At 40.2% G+C, this 22,993-nt stretch overlaps 1 protein-coding gene and 1 pseudogene across 1 annotated transcript; one reads left to right on the top strand and one right to left on the bottom strand.

Moving 5' to 3' along the window:
* Positions 1 to 22,993, top strand: part of LOC123743870 (uncharacterized) — a 119,399-nt pseudogene that overhangs the window by 69,116 nt on the left and 27,290 nt on the right.
* LOC106608739 (uncharacterized) lies at positions 18,432 to 21,278 on the bottom strand. Its single transcript, XM_014206843.1, has 6 exons — positions 21,213 to 21,278; positions 20,761 to 21,108; positions 19,729 to 20,079; positions 19,408 to 19,539; positions 19,205 to 19,239; positions 18,432 to 18,841 (listed from the first exon to the last, which is right to left on the bottom strand). Exons 1-6 carry the CDS (start codon positions 21,250 to 21,252, stop codon positions 18,701 to 18,703), a joined length of 1,047 nt encoding a protein of 348 aa, XP_014062318.1. The 5' UTR covers positions 21,253 to 21,278; the 3' UTR covers positions 18,432 to 18,700.

The following is a 22,993-nucleotide window of genomic DNA, read 5'->3' as shown; positions in this document are numbered from 1 at the left end:
GGAGTGGCCAGACTGCCCAGACTGTCCCGAGTGGCCAGACTGCCCTGAACTGCCGGAGTGTCCAGACTGCCCTGAACTGCCGGAGTGGCCAGACTGCCCTGAACTGCCGGAGTGGCCAGACTGCCCTGAACTGCCGGAGTGGCCAGACTGCCCAGACTGTCCCGAGTGGCCAGACTGTCCTGAGTTGCCAGACTGCTCAGACTGTCCCGAGCTGCCAGACTGCCCCGACAGCCTGGAACGGCCAGAGCCGGAGCCACCTCCAGAGATAGGTGGGTTGGGGAGGGGGGGTGTAGCACAGTGCCGTCGTTGACGGCAGCCACCCTCCCTTCCCTCCCTTTAGTAGGGGGGAAATGTTCTTTTTGGTGTTGCTTGGGGTTATTTTTGTTAAGGTGCTTCCGGGGTTAGCACCTTTAAGGGGGGGGGTACTGTCACGTCCTGGCCAGTATAAGGTTAATTGGTATTGTAGTTTGGTCAGGACGTGGCAGAGGGTATTTGTTTTATGTGGTTCGGGGTGGTGTTATGGAAAATAGGGTGTTTGATTTAGTATTTCCGGGTTTTTGGTTTATGGTCTGTGTTTATGTATTTCTATGTGTTATCTAGTTAGTTGTATGTCTATGTTTGGTTAATTGGGGTGGACTTCCAATTGAAGGCAGCTGTGTGGTGTTGCCTTTGATTGGAAGTCCTATATTAGTTGGGTGTGTTTGTTTGTCTAATTGTGGGAGATTGTTTTTGCATTGCGTGTTTTGTAGCCTGTAAAACTGTTGCACTATCGTTGTTTATTGTTTTTTGTATCGTGTTCACGTTAGAGATTTATTAAATTCAAAGATGAACACGACCTCCGCTGCGTATTGGTCTACCTTTTCTGACGAGGACTTTTCTATTTCTTCTGAAGACGATGAATGCTGTGACACATGCACCGGCAGAACAGAGAAGAAGCTATGTCTGGTAAGACGAGGGATGGGGGTGTGTGTCTACTTGTCAATAACAGCTGGTGCGCAATGTCTAATATTAAAGAAGACTTGAGATATTGCTCGACTGAGGTAGAGTGCCTTATGATAAGCTGTAGACCACACTATCAACCAAGAGATTTCTCATCTATATTATTCGTAGCCATCTATTTACCACCACAGACTGATGCTGGCACGAAGACTGCATTCAACCAACTCTGTAAGGCAATAAGCAAGCAAGAAAATCCTCATCCAGAAGCGGCGCTCCTACTGGCCGGGGCCTTTAATGCAGGCAAACTTAAATCAGTTTTACCAAATTTTTACCAGCATGTCACATGTGCAACCAGAAGAGAAAAAAACTCTAGACCACTTTTACTCCACACACAGAGATTCATACAAAGCTCTCACCCGCCCTCCATTTGGCAAATCGGAGTAATTCTGCTTCCTGCTTACAAGCAAAAACTAAAGCAGAAAGTACCAGTGACTCGCTCAATATGGAAGTGATCAGATGACGCGGATGCTACGCTACAGGACTGTTTTGCTAGCACAGACTGGCATATGAGCATTGAGGAGTATACCACCTCAGTCATCAGCTTCATCAATAAGTGCATCGACGACATCGTCCCCACAGTGGCCATACGTACATATCCCAACCAGAAGCCATGGATTACAGGCAACATCCGCATCGAGCTAAAAGCTAGAGCTGCCGCTTTCAAGGTGTGGGACACTAATCCAGACGATTATAAGAAATCCCGCTATGCCCTCAGACGAACCATCAAACAAGCAAAGTGTCAATACAGGATTAAGATTGAATCCTACTACACCGACTCTGACGTTTGTCGGATGTGGCAGGGCTTGAAAACTATTACAGACTACAAAGGGAAACCCAGACGTGAGCTGCCCAGTGACGCAAGCCTACCAGACGAGCTAAAAACCTTTTATGCTCGCTTCGAGGCAAGCAACACTGAAGAATGCAGGAGAGCACCAACTGTTCTGGATGACTGTGTGATAATGCTCTCGGTTGCCGATGTGAGCAAGATCTTTAAACTGGTCAACATTCACAAAGCCGCAGGGCCAAACGGATTACCAGGATGTGTAATCAAAGCATGTGCAGACAAACTGGCAAGTGACTTCACTGACATTTTCAACCTCTCACTTACGAGTCCATAACACCTACATGTTTCAAGCAGACCACCATTGTCCCTGTGCCTAAGGAAGTGAATGTAACCTGCCAAAATGATTACCGCCCCGTATCATTCACATCTTTAACCTGTTAGGGCTAGGGGGCAGTATTTTCACGGCTGGATAAAAAACGTACCCAATTTAATCTGGTTACTAATCCTACCCAGTAACTAGAATATGCATATACTTATTATATATGGATAGAAAACACCCTAAAGTTTCTAAAACTGTTTGAATGGTGTCTGTGAGTATAACAGAACTCAAATGGCAGGTCAAAACCTGAGAGATTCCTTTACAGGAAGTAGCCTGTCTGACCATTTCTGGAACTTCTTTGCCATCTCTATCTTTTACTAAGGATCTCTGCTCTAACGTGATACTTCCTACGTCGTCCATAGGCGCTCAGAGCCCGGGAAAAACCTGAATGTCGTCATTCCAGCCCCAGGCTGAAACACATTATCGCCTTTCTCAAGTGGCCGATCAAGGGACTCTGGGCTTAGGCGCGTGACCTGACCGCCCCCGTCTTTGTGATTTTTTTCCTCTGTTTGCCGAAAAGGAGATTCCCGGTCGGAATATTATCGCTTTTCTACGAGAAAAATGGCATAAAAATTGATTTTAAACAGCGGTTGACATGCTTCGAAGTACGGTAATGGAATATTTAGAATTTTTTTGTCACGAATTGCGCCATGCGCACGACCCTTCTTTACCATTTCGGATAGTGTCTTGAACGCACGAACAAAACGCCGCTATTCGGATATAACGATGGATTATTTTGGACCAAACCAACATTTGTTATTGAAGTAGCAGTCCTGGGAGTGCATTCTGACGAAGACAACAAAGGTAATCAAACTTTTGTAATAGTAAATCGGAGTTTGATCAGGGCTAAACTTGGTCGGTGTCTAAATGGCTAGCCGTGATGGCTGGGCTATCTACTGAGAATATTGCAAAATGTGCTTTCACCGAAAAGCTATTTTAAAATCGGACATATCGAGTGCATAGAGGAGTTCTGTATCTATAATTCTTAAAATAATTGTTATGCTTTTTGTGAACGTTTATCGTGAGTAATTTAGTAAATTCACCGGATGTTTGCTGGGGGTATGCTAGTTCTGAACGTCACATGCTAATGTAAAAAGCTTGTTTTTGATATAAATATGAACTTGATTGAACAAAACATGCATGCATTGTATAACATAATGTCCTAGAGTTGTCATCTGATGAAGATCATCAAAGGTTAGTGCTGCATTTAGCTGTGGTTTTGTTTTTTGTGACATTATATGCTAGCTTGAAAAATGGGTGTCTGATTATTTCTGGCTGGGTACTCTGCTGACATAATGTAATGTTTTGCTTTCGCTGTAAAGCCTTTTTGAAATCGGACAGTGTGGTTAGATTAACGAGAGTGTTGTCTTTAAAATGCTGTAAAATAGTCATATGTTTGAAAAATGGAAGTTTTCGGATTTTAGAGGAGTTTGTATTTCGCGCCACGCCCGTCATTGGATATTGGAGCAGGTGTTCCGCTAGCGGAACGTCTAGATGTAAGAGGTTAATCAAAGAGGCAACAAAGAGACCAAAGATAGCACTGGTGAAGCTGCAAAGCTCCACAGCAGAGATTGGAGTATCTTTCCATAGGACCACTTGAAGTCGTACACTCCACAGATCTGGGCTTTATGGAAGAGTGGCCAGAAAAAAGCCATTGCTTAAAGAAATAAATAAGCAAACATGTTTGGTGTTCGCCAAAAGGCATGTAGGAGACTCCCCAAACATATGGAAGAAGTTACTCTGGTCAGATGAAACTAAAATGTAGCTTTTGGGCCATCAAGGAAAACACTATGTCTGGCGCAAACCCAACACCTCTCATCACCCCGAGAACACCATCCCTACAGTGAAGCATGGTGGTGGCAGCATCATGCTGTGGGGATGTTTTTCATCAGCAGGGACTGGGAAACTGGTCAGAATTGAAGGAATGATGGTACTAAATACAGGGAAATTCTTGAGGGAAAGCTGTTTCAGTCTTCCAGAAATTTGAGACTGGGATTGAGGTTCACCTTCCGGCAGGAAAATGACCCTAAGCATACTGCTAAAACAACACTCGAGTGGTTTAAGGGGAAACATTTAAATGTATTGGAATGGCCTAGTCAAAGCCCAGACCTCAATCCAATTGAGAATATGTAGTATGACTTAAAGATTGCTGTACACCAGCGGAACCCATCCAACTTGAAGGAGCTGGAGCAGTTTTGCCTTGAAGAATGGGCAAAAATTCCAGTGGCTAGATGTGTCAAGCTTATAGAGACATACCCCAAAAGACTTGCAGATGTAATTGCTGCAAAAGGTATCTCTACAAAGTATTGACTTTGGGATTGAGAATAGTCATGTACTGTATGCTCAAGTTTTCTTTTTTTTGGTCTTATTTCTTGTTTGTTTCTTCAAAGTGGTAGGCATGTTGTGTAAATCAAATGATACAAACCCCGAAAATCCATTTTAATTCCAGGTTGTAAGGCAACAAAATAGGAAACATGCCAAGTGGCATACTTCTGCAAGCCACTGTACTTAAGTTTCAAAAGTAGAAGTAATGTCTTATATTAAGCAAACCAGACAACACCATTTTTCTTTATTTTTTATTTTACTAATAGCCAGGGGCACAGTTCAACACTCAGACAAAATTCACAAGCAAAGCATTTGTGTTTAGTGAGTCTGCCCGATCAGAGGCAGTAGGGATGACCAGGGATGTTCTTTTGATAAGTGCTTGAATTTGACTATTTTCCTGTCCTGCTAAGCATTCAAAAGGTACTTGGGTGTACTTGGGTGTCAGGGAAAATGTAAGGAGTAAAAAAGTACATTACTTTCATTAGGAATGTATTGGAGTAAAAGTAAAAGTTGTCAAAAATATATATAGTAATGTAAAATACAGATACCCCCAAAAACGACTTAAGTAGTACTTAAAAGTATTTTTCCTAAGTACTTTTTACCATTGCAAAATTGCTAAAGTTTTCCATGATGAGATTCAAACACGCAACCTTTGGACTGCTAGACGTTTGCGTTTTACGCCTACACATCCACTCCGACCCACCACACATCTTTTGTTTTTGCCTTAAGTAACCTTCTGTTTTATGTAACCATAACAAACGTAGCATTGTTTATATATGCATTCCCTAAGGATGCGAACACATCATGGATGCATTATGATTGAAGTAAGCCTACAATACAAAAAAGTGTGTGTGTGCTTTTTTAACACTAAATGTGTGGTTATTTTACTTAACAGCAGGTGGCGGTGTACAGGTGTCCCAAACCCCAGGTGTCCACCATATCATTGTACATCATACATTCAAACAAATTCAACCAGACTATTATGAAAACAACAGCAGATAATGTTTTGAAGTATCATAGTGTTTGTCATTGTACACCTCAAACATTGTGCACAACTCTCTAGTCTAGAGCCTGGAGTAGTTTGGTTTTGGTTTTGGTCAGGTATTTTTAGTCTGGCAGTATGGATGGAAAGAGAAGTGGGTTCTGATTGCTGAGAAGAGAGTGTGTGGTTAGATGCGGAGAGAAAGAGCGAGAGAGAGAGAGAGAGTGACAATGAGAGAGAGAGAGACAGAGAGAGACAGAGAACGAGAGGGAGAGAGAGCTCTAGGCCAGTCTTCCTGTGGTGCAGGTTGCTGGTCTTCAGCAGAGAGAGAGAATTAAAGGATTTTACCTCAGTGGAAAATAACAAGTTCTATCAGTGTCACCATTATCATACACACAAATGTAAAAAAACAATGTGTATTTTATTGATTATTTCCCATTCAAGATACAGTACAGACATTACAAGTATTTTGAGTTTGGTCAAAAGTGCACCAGATTTTTTGCAGTTTGCATCCTAAATCTTTAGAAATATATGCCCAGGGCCATGTCATCTTTAATTTAAAAAAGTGGTCAAATTTTGGGAATCAATTCTAAATAGTAGTTAAAAAAGTAATACAAAATCTGTCAAGACTATGAATGGCCCAGTGATGTTCACCTCAGCAGGTCTCACTCAACACTGGGCTGCTCCTTCCTGTCACTCACAACACAGGAAGTGATGCGTTCCTCACTGGCCCCGCCTCCTCTACCTCAGGCCCCATTCATGATGGCTGTCACAAGGGGATTTTTGACTACTACAACTATTAAATATATTACATCAGTTCTTTATCAGTGCTACAGTACACTGATATCAACATTAAAACATTTGACATTATCTTCTGGCAGCAGAAACAACATTCGACTCCATCTCCATCATTTAACCTTTAGCTGTCTTCTTATCTTCTGAAGGAAACTCAGTGCTGCGTAGTTCAGAGAGTCTGGATCCTGATCCAGATCCTGTAGAAAACATATAATAATATTAGGGGTATCAAACAAATCTCAATTAACCACAACATTTAACCTCGGTATCTGAATAAGGAAAGAGTCATTTGAGTCAGTACACAAAGTTATTCAAAAATAAATGTTACATTGTGCAATACCATAGAGACATTTGGTCAGACAGAAATACTATGAAAATGGGTATGTGTGGTTTGCTCTCAGTTTGCTCCCAATAATCTGCGATATACACCTTGTAGAAAACACTTTTGGTCCTCCATGTCACGGATCCCTCCGGAACTTTCATTACGCACACCTGTCCCCTATTCCCACAGATTAGTGCTTCTATAAGTGTGCCATTTGGTTTCCATTGGGCTGTCCATTATTGTTACAATGTCCATTGGTACGTGTGAGTGGGTCCGTCCGACGATGCAACTTCAGCAGTGGCAACCGGCCCGTCCGACGACAACTCAACTCCGGCAGCTGCATCGGATCTTGATCGACCCGCACTGCATTCCTGTGATCGTCCTCGAGACCGGTGTCATTGCACTGCTGGTGCAGCGCTTCAGGGGGGGGGTACTGTCACGGATCACTCCGGAACTTTCATTATGCACACCTATCCCCTATTCCCACTGATTAGTACTTGCATAAGTGTGCCCTTTGGTTTCCATTGGGCTGTCCATAATTGTTACAATGTCCGTTGGTGCGTGTGAGTACCTGTGCTGTGTGTTTTGGCTTTTGTGCCATTGTGAATTGTGCAGATGATTATGAGTCGCGACCCGTGTGTTAATCTTAAGGCTCGGGGAGAGTGTTTGGAAGTTCGGCTGAATGACGTGCCCAAAGTAAACTGCCTGTTACTCAGGCCCATAAGCTAGGATATGCATATAATTGGATAGACAACACTCGGAAGTTTCTAAAACTATTACAATAATGTCTGTGAGTATAACAGAACTGATATGGCAGGTGTAAACCCGAGGAAAATCCATCCGGAATTTTTGTTGTTGTTGATATCACAGGCATTTCAATGATAGCCTATGGGAAAAACAAATAGATAAGACCCAGATTGCAGTTCCTATGGCTTCCACTAGATGTCAACAGTGTTTAGAAAGGGTTTCAGGCCTGTTTTTTGAAAAATGAACAAGTCGTTGTAGTTTTTCCAAGGTGTCCTTCATTAGAAAAGTAGTCTTGTTGTGCGCGTGAATGAGGTGTGCGCTCTTTGTTATTTATCTTCCCTATTGAACATACTATTCTCTGTCTTACATTTGATCATTTATTTAGATATTAGAGTGCCTGAGGATTAATTAGATACATTGTTTGACTTGTTTGGACAAACTTTACCAGTAACTTTTTGGATTCGTTTGTATGCATGTTGAATGAGTGGATTACTGAGATCAGTGGCACCAACTAAACTAACTTTTTTGATATCAAGAGGGACTTTATCGAACGAAACAACCATTCATTGTGTAGCTGGGACCCTTGGGATTGCAAACAGAGGAAGATCTTCAAAGGTAAGTGATTTATTTTATTGCTATTTGGAATTTTGTGACGCCTGTGCTGGTTTGAAAATAGTATTTTGATGTGGGGTGCTGTCCTCAGATAATCGCATGGTATGCTTTCGCCGTAAAGCCTTTTTGAAATCTGACAACGGGGTTGGATTAACAAGAATTTAAGATTTTAAATGATGTAAGACACTTGTATTTTCATGAATGTTTAATATTACGATTTTTGTATTTTGAATTTCGCGCTCTGCAATTTCACCAGATGTTGTCATAGTGGAATGCTAGCTGGACACCGATCCCAAAGAGGTTTTAACTTCTTTGGGCTAGGGGGGCAGTATTTTGAAGTTTGGATGACAAACGTGCCCAAAGTTAACTGCCTGTTACTCAGGCCCAGAAGCTAGGATATGCATATAATTAGCATTGGATAGACAACACTCTGAAGTTTCTAAAACTGTTAAAATATTGTCTGTGGGTATAACAGAACTGATTTGGCACGCGAAACCCCGAGGACAATCCATCCTGGAATTTCTTTGTTGTTGAGGTCATTGGACTTTTCAATGCTTTTCTATGGGAAAGTCTAATAATTAGGACCCAGATTGCAGTTCCTATGGCTTCTAGATGTCAACAGTCTTTAGATATTGTTTCATGCTTGTTTTTTGAAAAATGAAGAAGTATTCGAATTCTTTCGAAGTATCCCTCTTTTGGTGCGCGTGAATGAGTGCGTGCTCCTCGTTCTTTTTCTTCGGTATTAAACACAGTGTATTCTGTCTTAAATTTTATCGATTATTTACATATTAGGGTACCTGAGGTTGGATTAGAAACGTTGTTTGAATTGTTTGGACGAAGTTTACAGGTAACTTTTTAGATTCCTTTGTAGGCATGTTGGGCGAGTTGGAACAGGTGGATTTCTGAATCAAACGCAGAAAAATAAACGGACATTTTTGGGATATAAAGGACTTTATCGAACAAAACAACCATTCATTGTGTAACTGGGACCCTTTGGATTGCCAAAAGATGAAGATCTTCAAAGGTAAGTGATTTATTTTATCGCTATTTTTGAGTTTTGTGACACCTGTGCAGGTTATGAATTCATGTTAATGCAGGAAGTGGGTAAGGCGATGTCCTTCTAATGATAGTCATCCTCATCCTGGTCCTCAAGATCAGACGAGACACAAAAACACACAACACAGATACATGGAGGGTCACGTTGGTAACAATGATTCGGGAGACAGGCGCAGGAATGCGTAATAGTTTTTTTTATTCAGTCCAAATTTTGGCGTGCCGTGTAAAGGCACCGGGACGAAGACCAAACAAACAGGTAACAAAAAAACAGTGTAGAAACCCAAAACAAAAGTGCGAGGAGTACCTTGAATAAATTACACACGCGCACAATGATTAACATAATTTTTTAATGACTACCTCATCTCTGTATTCCACCCATACAAGTATCTGTAGGGTCCCTCAGTCAAGCAGTGAATTTCAAACACAGATTCAACCACAGAGACAAGGGAGGTTTTCCCATGCCTCACAAAGAAGGGCACCGATGGGTAAAAAAAAGCTGTACTTTAATTTCCCTTTGCTCATGGTGAAGTACTTAGTTACACTTTGGATTGTGTATCAGTACACCCAGTCATGGCAAAGATACAGGCATCCTTCCTATCTCAGTTGCTGGAGAGGATAGGAAACTGCTGAGGGATTTCAACATGAGTTACAGAGTTGAATGGCTGTGAAAGGAGAAAACTGAGGCTGGATCAACAACATTGTAGTTACTCCACAATACGAACCTAAATGACAGAAGGAAATAATATATGATAAAACATGCATCTTCTTTGCAATAAGGCACTAAAATAAAACTTCAAAACATGTGGCAAAGAAATTCCCTTCGGGACAAATCCAAAACAAAACATTGAGTACCACTATTCCACCCTGGCAGGTTGGGATGGATGGGTTGGAGTATAATGAAAATGTTTAGCAACCCAAAGGTTGCGAGTTCAAATCTCAGCACAGACAACTTTAGCATATTAGCAGCTTTTCAACTACTTACAACTGTTTTGCCACATTGGAACTACTTAGCTTGTTAGCTAACCCTTCCCCGAACCCTAACCTTAACACTTTTAGCTAACCCTTCCGCGAACCCTAACTCTGACCTTAAGCCATTAACCTAACTCCTAAACTTTACCCTAACCTTAACTCTAACCCCTAACACTAGCTAATGTTAGCGAGCTAGCTAATGTTAGCCATCGATCTACAATTCGTAACATATCATAAGTTTAGCAAATTTGTGACATATTTTACGTTTTGCAAATTCATAACATACAATACAAATTGTAATTCGTAACATATCCTCTCTGGGCTAGGCGGGACGAATTCGTCCCACCTACGCAACAGCCAGTGTAATCCAGTGGCGCGATTTTCAAATACCTTAAAAATCCTATTACTTCAATTTCTCAAACATATGACTATTTTACAGCTATTTAAAGACAAGTCTCTCGTTAATCTAACCACACTGTCCGATTTCAAAAAGGCTTTACAATGAAAGCAAAACATTAGATTATGTCAGCAGAGTACCCAGCCAGAAATAATCAGACACCCATTTTTCAAGCTAGCATATAATGTCACAAAAACCCAGAAGACAGCTAAATGCAGCACTAACCTTTGATGATCTTCATCAGATGACAACCCTAGGACATTATGTTATACAATACATGCATGTTTTGTTCAATCAAGTTCATATTTATATCAAAAAACAGCTTTTTACATTAGCATGTGACGTTCAGAACTAGCATACCCCCGCAAACTTCCGGGGAATTTACTAAAAATGTACTAAATTACTCACGATAAACGTTCACAAAAAGCATAACAATTATTTTAAGAATTATAGATAAATAACTCCTCTATGCACTCGATATGTCCGATTTTAAAATAGCTTTTTGGTGAAAGCGCATTTTGCAATATTCTAAGTACATAGCCCAGCCATCACGGGCTAGCTATTTAGACACCCGGCAAGTTTAGCCTTCACCAAAATCTGATTTACTATAACAAAAAATGTTATTACCTTTGTTGTCTTCGTCAGAATGCACTCCCAGGACTTCTACTTCAATAACAAATGTTGGTTTGGTCCCAAATAATCCATCGTTATATCCAAATAGCGGCGTTTTGTTCGTGCGTTCCAGACACTATCCGAAATGGTAAATCAGGGTTATGAGCATGGCGCAATTCGTGACAAAAAAATTCTAAATATTCCATTACCGTACTTCGAAGCATGTCAACCGCTGTTTAAAATCAATTGTTATGCAATTTATCTCGTAAAAAAGCGATAATATTCCGACCGGGAATCTCCTTTTCGGTAAACAGAGGAAAAAACAGAAAGACGGGGGCGGCCAGTGCACGCGCCTAAGCCCACTGTCCCTTGATCGGCCACTTGAGAAAGGCGATAATGTGTTTCAGCCTGGGGCTGGGATGACGACATTCAGGTTTTTCCCGGGCTCTGAGAGCCTATTGGAGCCGTGGGAAGTGTCACGTTACCGCAGAGATCCTAAGTTTTGGAAAGAGATGTCAAAGAAAGCCAATAAATGGTCAGACAGGCCACTTCCTGTAAAGGAATCTCTCAGGTTTTGACCTGCCATTTGAGTTCTGTTATACTCACAGACACCATTCAAACAGTTTTAGAAACTTTGGAGTGTTTTCTATCCAAAGCCAATAATTATTTGCATATTCTAGTTACTGGGCAGGAGTAGTAACCAGATTAAATCGGGTACGTTTTTTATCCAGCCGTGTCAATACTGCCCCCTACCCCCAACAGGATATCATATGAAATGGTATGAACTTATGTAAAAACATGTTTTCACTTTGTCTTTATCTGGCATTGTGTGTAGATGTGTGAGAACATTTTATTCATTTTGAATTCAGGCTGTAACACAAGTGCTGAATAAGTCAAGGGGTATGAATACTTTCTGAAAGCACTTTACATGAGAAAGATAGAGATACTCACTTTCTTTAGATGACTGGTATTTCTTCAACATCGAGATTTGTGAGAATAAATAATTATAATGATAAAATATATGTCTAGCAATGTTTTGCCTTTGTTTCATGATAACTCCTGATTAGCCATATAAATAGTTGAAAAAGTACCTTGAATTTTTGGAACTGTTGCTTGTGGCTATGTGGATACAATCCACAGAAATACAGGCCACGGTCAGCTATTTCCAATTTAGTGATTTTGAGAAAGATAGTGGTGTTGTTGCTGAACATTTCAGAATGGCTCCTTTGAAAACCATTGTGGAGATCAGGTGTTGAGTTAAAGCCGAACATAGACGAGATACACACAGGCTCTGATCCGTTGACTTGCTTGAACCATGCTGTGTGTCCCACAGCCGTTGTAACATTGGAGCACTGCAAGGTGATGTTATCCCAAGTACGGACCTCCATAGTCTGAGACTGAGAAACCAAAACAGAGACCAAACCTGAAACAGATAGAACAAAGTCCAACATTAATGACTGTAATCGGTGATATCACATGTACATGTTAGAAATGAGGAAGAAGTGCTGCACTGAACATTCTGGTTATACTTGATGAATGCAGTAAGTCTTACTCTGTCTCCATGATAGATTTAACAGTAGCTTACTTACTCAATCCATAGAGTAGTAGAGCTTGTAGGAAGGTTCTGGACATTCTGTGTCTAGATCTATTCTGCTCTGTCTGGTTATGAATCAGAGAACACCTCTTCATTCACGCTGAGATCACAATGAGATCAAAGAGACAGCAAATCAATTTATAACATTTTTGATATGCGTTTTTCTGGATATTTTTGTTGTTATTCTGTCTCTCACTGTTCAAATAAACCTACTATTAAAATTATAGACTGATCCTTTCTTTGTCAGTGGGCAAACGTACAAAATCAGCAGGGGATCAAATACTTTTTTCCCCCACTGTAACGTCAGAGTTCGCTGTTAGAAGTAGAACAGATGATACGGTTGGCTGTCCTCTTCCTTCTCTCTGCTGGTCTCAGAACAGCCAATCAGGCCTGGGGACCATCATTCCATTCTCATCTGTCAGACAGAAGGACTAGTTTTTATGAATTTCACTGAGGAGTATGGTCCTCTTCTTCCTCCTCTGAAGAGCCTCCACTGTTATACACACAATGGGTATCTATCTACAGAGGAGGACAATGACAAAACACTGTCTGGCCATCTCTCAGTTATTTGCAGTATGTAGAGCCAGCTGTAATGATGCAAACTTACTACTGAAATAGAGATTGATGTCTTTGATTAATCAAAACATGTATCTTTTTATGGTTTGTTTCTTGCTTTTGCTAGGTCTGATATTTGAAAGACCTTTTCGCTGGAGACACAGTTAATTTGGAATGCTTTATCACTGGGAAACTTGGCAACTACTTCAACTGGTTCAAAGTGATAATGGGGCAACTTCCAGTGTTGATCTAATCTCTGTATGCTCACTCCAACACTGCAACGTTCTTTGGAGAGTTTAACAATTTTGCTTTGCTACAAGGAAGAGTGTAACCAGTTTTGGGCTGACCAATTCAGATGCCAGGCCATTAAACATGGTGATATAGTACTGTGCTGTATGTAAATATGGACGGGACCAAGCTGAATATTCATGGTAAATACAATATGGTTGTTTATTAACAATATACAAACATGAACCTTAGTTATTGTACTGTATTAGCCAATACTGTATTATATACATTTATAAAAATGTGGAAATATAAAAGGTTAAATTATTTTAGGTGCACACATTCAAGTGGCAACTGAAGCAGATATGAGGATCCTTGTCCTCCTCTCCATCATACGAACTGAAATTCTCCTTTGCTGTCATCTTCTTCATCATCTACCTTGTCAGGAAAAAGATCAAGTCAATGATTCAGTTTCTCAGTCCTTCAGCTGTTACAAACATAAATGTGGTTTACTGCCTGGTCAAATGTTTCAGTACTCGTCAGCTTAGTTGACAATGTCAAGGTAAAATGCACACATGTTTATGATGCAGATTTGCATATAATACTTTATCAAACTTTCAATTCATAATTTAATCGTTACAGTATGATATGGTAACATACTCAAACAAGACTGGAAGTATTTCACTGCAATTGCATTATGGGAGCTTACACAAAGTGTCTCGGAAATGTCTCCATCCTGCCATCTCCCTCATCCACGCTGTGATCTGTTCATTGGGAAGCTCAGTGCAGCGTCATTTTCTGAGTCCATGTTCATATCTGAAAAAAGGAGAAGAGATAACGAGAGAGATACATACTGTCGTGGAAATTCAACACCAGGGACACTGTCACAACACCTACGGAAGGTGGCGACCATCCTCGGCCGGGCGGCGCTCGGCGGTCGTTGTCGCCGGCCTACTAGCTGCCACTGATCTCTGTTTCACATTCTGTTAGTTAGGTCTAGGTTAGTTACGCACCTGTTTTGTATTAGTTGTTAGTGGGAAGGGGTATTTAGGCTAGCTAGTTAGGTTTGTGGGTTGTGCGGGATTGTTTATTGTCTGGGCTGATGTTGCTTGTGAGGGTCTGTGTTTTTCCACAAAATTATTGTTGGGCTGTGTCCCTAGTTTTCTGTCGTAGAGGGTGGTGCCTTCAATTTTGCACACCCTGCACTCCATGCTTGTATTTTCCGTGCAAATATTTATTAAAAGTATTATTCCCGGAATCATCTGTCTCCTGCGCCTGACTCCACCTCTCCTGCTTCCTCAAGCCACCCATTGTGACAGACACCTGAAGTCAAACTTAAATGAATCATTCTTTATTATCAGCAAGATGGAGAGGTTCCAAGAAACGTGATGCACCAAGTAGTACACGTCTGTCAGGAGCTCTCACATCCACATTCACTTAACCTCTATGGGCTAGGTGGGACGCTTGCGTCCCACCTACTCAACAGCCAGTTGAATCCTGTGGCGTGTTATTCAAATACCTTAGATATGATATTACTTCAATTTTTCAAAAATATGACTATTTTACACCATTTTAAAGATAAGACTCTCGTTAATCTAACCACACTGTCCGATTTCAAAAAGGCTTTACAACGAAAGCAAAACATTAGATTATGTCAGCAGAGTACCGAGCCAGAAATAATCAGACACCCATTTTTCAAGCTAGCATATAATGTCACATAAACCCAAACCACAGCTAAATGTAGCACTAACCTTTGATGATCTTCATCAGATGACAACCCTAGGACATTATGTTATACAATACATGCATGTTTTGTTCAATCAAGTTCATATTTATATCAAAAACCAGCTTTTTACATTAGCATGTGACTAGCATGTGACTAGCATTCCCACCGAACACTGCCGGTGAATTTACTAAATTACTCACGATAAACGTTCACAAAATGCATAACAATTATTTAAAGAATTATAGATACAGAACTCCTCTATGCACTCGATATGTCCGATTTTAAAATAGCTTTTCGGTGAAAGCACATTTTTCAATATTCTCAGTAGATAGCCCGGCATCACAGGGCTAGCTATTTAGACACCCAGCAAGTTTAGCACTCATCAAAGTCAGATTTACTATAAGAAAAATGTTATTACCTTTGTTGTCTTCGTCAGAATGCACTCCCAGGACTTCTACTTCAATAACAAATGTTGGTTTGGTCCAAAATAATCCATCGTTATATCCAAACAGCGGCGTTTTGTTCGTGCGTTCTAGACACTATCCTAAAGGCTAAATAAGGGTGACGAGCATGGCGCAATTCGTGACAAAAGAATTCTAAATATTCCATTACCGTACTTCGAAGCATGTCAACTGCTGTTTAAAATCCATTTTTATGCCATTTTTCTCATAAAAAAGCGATAATATTCCGACCGGGAATCTGCGTTTAGATAAACAGACAAAGGAAAAGAAAGCATTCGGTCGAAGCGGGCACGCGCCTAAGCCCATAGTACTCTGAGTGGCCACTTGCCAAAAGCGATAAAGTGTTTCAGCCAGAGCCTGCCTCGATATCGTTCATCTTTTTCCTGGGCTCTGAGACCCTATGGAAGACGTAGGAAGTGTCACGTTATTGCACAGATCCTGAGTCTTCAATAAAAAGAGCCAAGATGAAACACTACTTCTCAGACAGGCCACTTCCTGCTTGAAATCTTCTCAGGTTTTGGCTTGCCATAGGAGTTCTGTTATACTCACAGACACCATTCAAACAGTTTTAGAAACTTTAGGGTGTTTTCTATCCAAAGCCAATAATTATATGCATATTCTAGTTACTGGGCAGGAGTAGTAACCAGATTAAATCGGGTACGTTTTTTATCCAGCCGTGTCAATACTGCCCCCTAGCCCTAACAGGTTAATACTATTCCCAAACACACTCAATTGTCCCATACTACAGTAGTCGCAGCCTACAGTGGTCCCAGACCATAGTGGTGCCAGACCACATAGACAATTCCCAGAATTGCCTATAGACAGCTGTTGGTGGGGCTTCTCTACCCTTTCCACGACAGTACTTCATCCACAATTACGAAATTACTCCAGAAACCTATATGAATGTGGAGCAGTATAATGTCAGGCAAAATATAATGCCAAATTCCTCACTTGGACTGTGGGTGAAGTGTCCATGCTCTCCCCTAATAAATAACAAAACATATATTTTTTGTGTATTCTTGTTTGGTGTAATATTAATTAATGACATTGATATATTACATTCATATATAATATATTTTGTATAAAGTATAAGAAAGTCAAACGATAGCACACATTTATCCAGAGCTCTCCTTCACAAGATATCCAGAGCTCTCCTTCACAAGAAAGTGTGTGTTGCTATCAGGATAATAATGTTATGTTGTTCATAAATCCGTGTTGATTCTCTTGAGAATAATACATACATACATTTGAAAGGAGGGAATTCTTAAGGTTTCAGACCAGAATATCCCCAACATATAAATTATAATAACTGTAGCTACATTTGGTGCCCCTGTTGTGGAATATTCTAATCAAGTGAGAGAGACTTTGTCGTTTCTTCAAACAATCATATTTTTTCAATATCGATGAATTATTGCAATAATGAGACTAGTCAACACAACAGTCTTGACTTTTGGGCCCAGAGCGTAACCGATAATAAAACAAACAGATCTTATATAGGACCTAAAATGCTGAGTCAGGGCTGGTTCCACCCCTCCCATAAGCCACCTTGGTCCATCTCCTGGTTATCTGCACGGGATGTTGTTTTACCCCAAAACCGGCTTAGTTTCCCAGATGCCAGTGTAACCGGTGTGAAATGGCTAGCTAGTTGGCGGGGTGCGCGATAATAGCGTTTCAATCGGTGACGTCACTCGCTCTGAGACCTTGAAGTAGTTGTTGCTCTGCAAGGGCCGTGGCATTTCTGGAGCGATGGGCAATGATGCTTCGTGGGAGGCAGCTGTTGATGTGTGCAGAGGGTCCCTGGTTTGAGCCCAGGTAGGGGCGATGAGAGGGACAGAAGCTAAACTGTTACACCAGGAAGATGAGGCAACGAGAGATCGTTCTGAACTCTTCCAGGCTATCTCTATCTAGGGTCACACATACCACATCTTGTCTATGGAATGCCAGCTTTAGGTTTTTATCAGCAAGTCATTGTCAGCTCAAGCTATCTCTAGCAAAACCCATTAACGTGACCATACGCCCAGACTAACTGCAGGAAGCTAGAGTGGAAACCATCTCTTTACAGATACACAGAATTAAACAGAACAGAAATGTCCTACTATTTGTTAAGTATATAATCCTTAACTATTAATATCAAACAAATCAGGTAAATATACATTTTTTCTATCACACCCCGTGTGAGGAGAATACGTAATTTTCTTATTGTATAAAATGTGTGCATCGTTTTTTATCAGCTCTTACACCGTCTTACCCTCATTGTCCAGCTTGGTTCCGTTCACTTGAGTTCCTTCATTGGCTAAAGAGAACCACACAACATTTAGACATTCTGATGGAAGAAAATCTGAAATTCAAATTAGAAACATAGTTTTCTACTAAACTTTCTGTTTCTTCACTGACCTTGAATCACAAGATACACACCATCTCCAAAATAGTATTAATTATACCAGAATATTCTACAATGATATTATCCAACATCAGTATGGGAAACATTCCATAGGGTCAAATTAAAACTCTAATTATCCTTATGTAGCTCAAAACGAGATGTATTTGGAAAATCTCTCTGGAATTGCACAATGTCCCGGTGTGTTTCAGCCATATCCAGGATAGCACTGAGTCTACCATGGAGAAGGCTTCTTGCCTGACAGTTAGAGAGCAGAAAGTCTATTTTCTCTGATTGGTGGGAGATATATCAAATCACACCTTTCCTGGTAGGTGGGTGAGCAGACACCGCACTTCTTACAAAGAGAGCATTTATTGTAAATAATATATATGTATATCTATGCAGTATGTGTAGTCAGAGATATTCTCATGGTGTGCAAGTACCAGGTCTCTCCTAAATATTTGTATATGTGGTCGCAGAGATGTTCTGTAGACAGCGTGTATAAAGACATGTACAGTGTGAATAAATTAATGGTTTATTATGTTAAAAACAGACAGTCATACAACAAAAATAGGATTCTCTATTAGATGATTACTTACAAGCTGTCAAAAGTGATGGCTATTTAAGGCATTACAGGATCATTATATAAATCTGACATATAGACAATGTTCAAATTACAGTTTCTTTGTTGTGTGTAAAATGCCATACTAATGTCAGTTACCAAAAGCAGTTTTATTAGGCTACCAATAGTTCTTGGTGTCTTTGTGACAGTGGTGATATATTTCACTGCTGCTGAAGGTGCCTGACATCAGAGTACACTGCATCCTCTCTGCTGGTCTTCTCTCTCACTCTTCTAGAGGAGGAGGAGTTGTTCTTGGGGGTGAAACTCACAGCTGCGTAGTTCAACACGTCACTGTCTTGATTCTGAGGGGGGTGGAGCCATGAGGAAAACCATTATGATGATAGCATGATCTACTATATAATGTTTCTATTCTCCTGTGGAAGAAAACACTCTACAAAAGACATGACTGATCAGACGTTACACCCACTACAATGACCTGACAGTCAGTGTAACAGAGACAGAAGTTTCATGGAAAAATGAACAGCGATCACAAAGATCAGTAGGCTACATCTAGTACAGTGACGTATTACTTCCAAAAAAGCTTAATAACATAAAAAGCACACAAAACTGAATACTAGCTGTAAGGAAAGTTAAATAGCAGTTGTAAAGAAGCACTCTAGTAAAAACTGAAAATATACTGTATTTATACATATTGACAAAATTACCTGACTGCCAAAGGACTTTGGGACATCTGTCCTCCCTTGAAAGTTTGAAATAGAGGAATGACAGCAATTAATTTGAAGACAATACATTTTTCTGTTTAACCTCATGTAGTTAGTTAACTAGGCTTATAAGTTGGAAATTGAATTGATATTTGCAGAATGTACATTTATTGACATGAAACATTAGACTTGATATAAAGTAATACCTCTGCTATCTCTGTTCAGAGTCTTGCACAGAGCCCAGACAAGTAGAAAGGTCACTATCCCCAGAACGATGTTGGAGACGACCAAGGTCAGAACAGTAGGACTCAGATCAAATGGAGAATCATGCTCTGGAACTGTGGAGAATGTACTGGTATTTTGTATTAATTAACCCTAAGTAGTAAGACCATCAAACAATAAAATAATGCACCAATAATCTAATGGTGGTACAGCTCTATCTTGTTGTGACAAAAGTATGTACTTTTTTTTAGGTTAATTCTTATGAATATATCATTGTGTTCATTTACAAATTAAATGGGAATTACCTTCAATATCCATCTTGGTCCCGTTCCCAAACAGTATCTCCCCACATGAGGTCACAGCACAGTAGTAAGTCCCAGCATCAGAGAGGCTGAGGTTCCTCTTGGGGAGGTTGTAGACACAGCTCTGTGTAGGAGACCCAGCCTCAAAGCTCTGCTCACACTGATCACTCCTGTCTCCATGGGTGTAAATTATTCCTGGATGGGATTCTCCTGAGCCATGTCTGAACCAATAGACACTGTGTTCTCCTACACAGGTCTTAGTGTGTATTGTACAGTTCAGAGTCACAGAGTCTCCTGGCTGGACTGACTCAGACACAGGCTGCTGTACAACAGTATCACTGTTCAACTGAGCACCTTTGAAATTAATAATTCATTATTCAATATTACATCCACAAATAAATTTGTTTTAATTTACCGGCATTTGTTTTCCTCTTACAACTGATTCACCTAATACTATGGTCAAATGCACACAATGATGTGATTATTGTGGATTGTCAGAGTAATATAGTAGTTAGATTAAAATGTTTATATGCTTTGCAAGAAAAAAACGATTTTCCTAATAATCCTGTTTACATGGACACATCTGAAATCAGGCTGCAGAAAATTGGCAATCAAAATCAAATGTATACCAGAGGGAGCATGTTCATTTTGGAGAGGATATTTCATTCTGAGTTAGGACATACAAAGTTTGTAGCTATGTGAAAACGACTTTTAAGACGCATACGTTCAGTTGTTCCGAACTGACTTTCCTCATGCTAAAGGGCTAGACTTGCTCGACTGGTGCTAGCACATGTACAGATCAAATAAACCACTGGAACGCCAATTAAGGTGATGACATGTCCTCATAATTCTACAGATTTCTCAGATAACCAGGTGTTTTAATCGGCGTATGCTTACTACGATCGCGACCTTACGCCGATTAAGATAAGCAGAGTAAGGTGTTTACATGACTAACACCGTACTCAGGCTTCTGCCATAATCAGTTTATTAGTGTACATGTAAACGTACTCGTTGTAAATACTGTGTTATCATTACCTTTAACCATCAAGGCAGTTCCAGGTCCAAACTCTACAAAGTTTAAGCGCAGAAGTCCACAGTAGTATATTCCAATGTCCTCTGGCTTCGTAGCAGATATAGTTAGGTGACATTTTCTTTTTTCTATCAATACACCAAAACGCCCGTTTCTAAAGTTACCTAAATAATGTACATGTTTGTAAAAGATCTCTGCCTTTGCCACACACTGGAGTTTCTTGCCAGTGGTCATCTTGTACCACACCATGTGATCAACATTACTGGTTACATGGCATTCAACTGTCACGTTGTCCCCCAACTTTGCTGCAAGGAATGGAGCAGGCTGAGAAATCTCAGATGATTTGGTCACATCTGAAACAAAATTAGGTATTTCCATTGAGAAAAAGACTGTATAGCAAACACATATTATTGAACACAGATGGAAAGTAGACTATCTTGGGAAATGTGTCACTTACAAGAGTTGCAGAGAAGAAGAAAGACCAAGAGCTCAACCATCTTGTCCTCACCTCTAGCTTTTCTGGAGCAGGGGTGATTTGTTAAGTGCATCCTGTACTTAACAAGTCACAGACTCACATATCTTATGTCTGATTGGTCAGATCTAGGTGGCGTCTGATTGGTCTGTCAGATTTGTATGTTCAGCTCAACATCTGATTGGCTGCCGAGTAGGTCATATGTGGAACAGGAACAGTCTTTCTATGAAGTTTGAATCAGTGTAATTTTGCAAGAATGGAAACAAGACAATACAACCTGAAAATATGATGTTGGGATCAGACCCATGTTGTGAGTAAGGAAACTCAAACCTACTTAGGGACTACCCTGTTTTTACTTTGACTTCACAGTTCACCTAGAGGGTAATTTGTTTAACATTTTAATATACCTAAACGTAACATATAACATGATGAAAATACACTAGGGTGTAATAACAAACTCCATAAGGAAGCAGTGATTTCTGATCAGACACCTTTATTCAATTAGCATATTTAATTCTTTAGAGAAACAATGAAAGCCTACTCATCGAATATTCTAATACAAATTGCTTCTCTAGGTTACAAGTAGAGCTATTTCCTATTTTATTTAGCTATTATTTACGTCCAAAAAGCAGTTATTTTACCAGTCATCACAAGGCCTTCAAAGTTATCTCTAATGTATATGGATGTGGTTTCAGTTCAATGTGGTGAGGTTCTTCCCATATCTCTCTCCTGCTGAAGGTACCTGACCTCAGAGTACTCTGCATCCTCTCTGCTGGTCTGGGCTCTCTCTCTTCTGGAGGAGGAGCTTTTCTTGGTGGTGAAACTCACAGCTGCATAGTTTACCACGTCACTGTCTTGGTTCTGTGTGAGAGAGGTGGAGCCATAACAAGACATTATACTGGTCACATCTCCTAGACAAACCCTTTTGAGATGGAGAAAAACGTGATACAACAAAGAGTTTTCCTGATTGACTGGTGGGGTTTCATCTTCAAATTAAAAACAAGAAGGAAAACGTATTACATATACAAGCTATCTCGCTGAAACAATCAATATGGTTTGGACATAGTAAAAAATGATAGTCAATGAAAAATTCCACAACAGCAAGTATATTACTGTAACTAGTCATATGCAGGACACATGCAAAACAACAGCAAGTATATTAGTGTAACTAGTCATAGGCAGGAAACATGCAAAACAACAGCAAGTATATTAGTGTAACTAGTCATATGCAGGAAACATGCAAAACAATAGTAAGCCTGACTCTACCTTCAGGTCCTCTGGTCCTTTCCTTGCATATCCAACATGTCAATAGAATGATGACAATCACAACCACAATGTTTGATATGACCAGCACAAGAGCAGTGGGAGTCAGGGGGAAATCATACTCTGAAACCAAAGAATTACATGATTTATTATGCTCATTATCTAGCAATACAAGAGTAAATGAATATAGTAATAATCATTTCTTCAGGTAACATGACACAAACATGTTTTTAATTAACTTCTTAAGGATCCGCCCCATTTTTTTTTAAATGTTCGCCTAAAATGACATACCAAATCTAAACATGTTTTCCATTAAAAACTAAGTGAAATTACCTTGAATGTCCAGCTTGGTCCAGTTCCCAAACAGTATCTTCCCACATGAGGCCACATCACATTAGTAAGTCCCAGCATCAGAGAGGCTGAGGTTCCTCTTGGAGAGATTGTAGACCCAGCTCTGTGTAGGAGACCCAGCCTCAGGGCTCTTCTCACACTGATCACTCCTG

This window comes from Salmo salar, chromosome ssa07 (assembly GCF_905237065.1).
Source record: "Salmo salar chromosome ssa07, Ssal_v3.1, whole genome shotgun sequence".
Lineage (NCBI taxonomy): Eukaryota > Metazoa > Chordata > Actinopteri > Salmoniformes > Salmonidae > Salmo > Salmo salar.
Note: the sequence above shows the minus strand (reverse complement) of the source record. Positions and strands in the feature narration are given on the sequence as shown.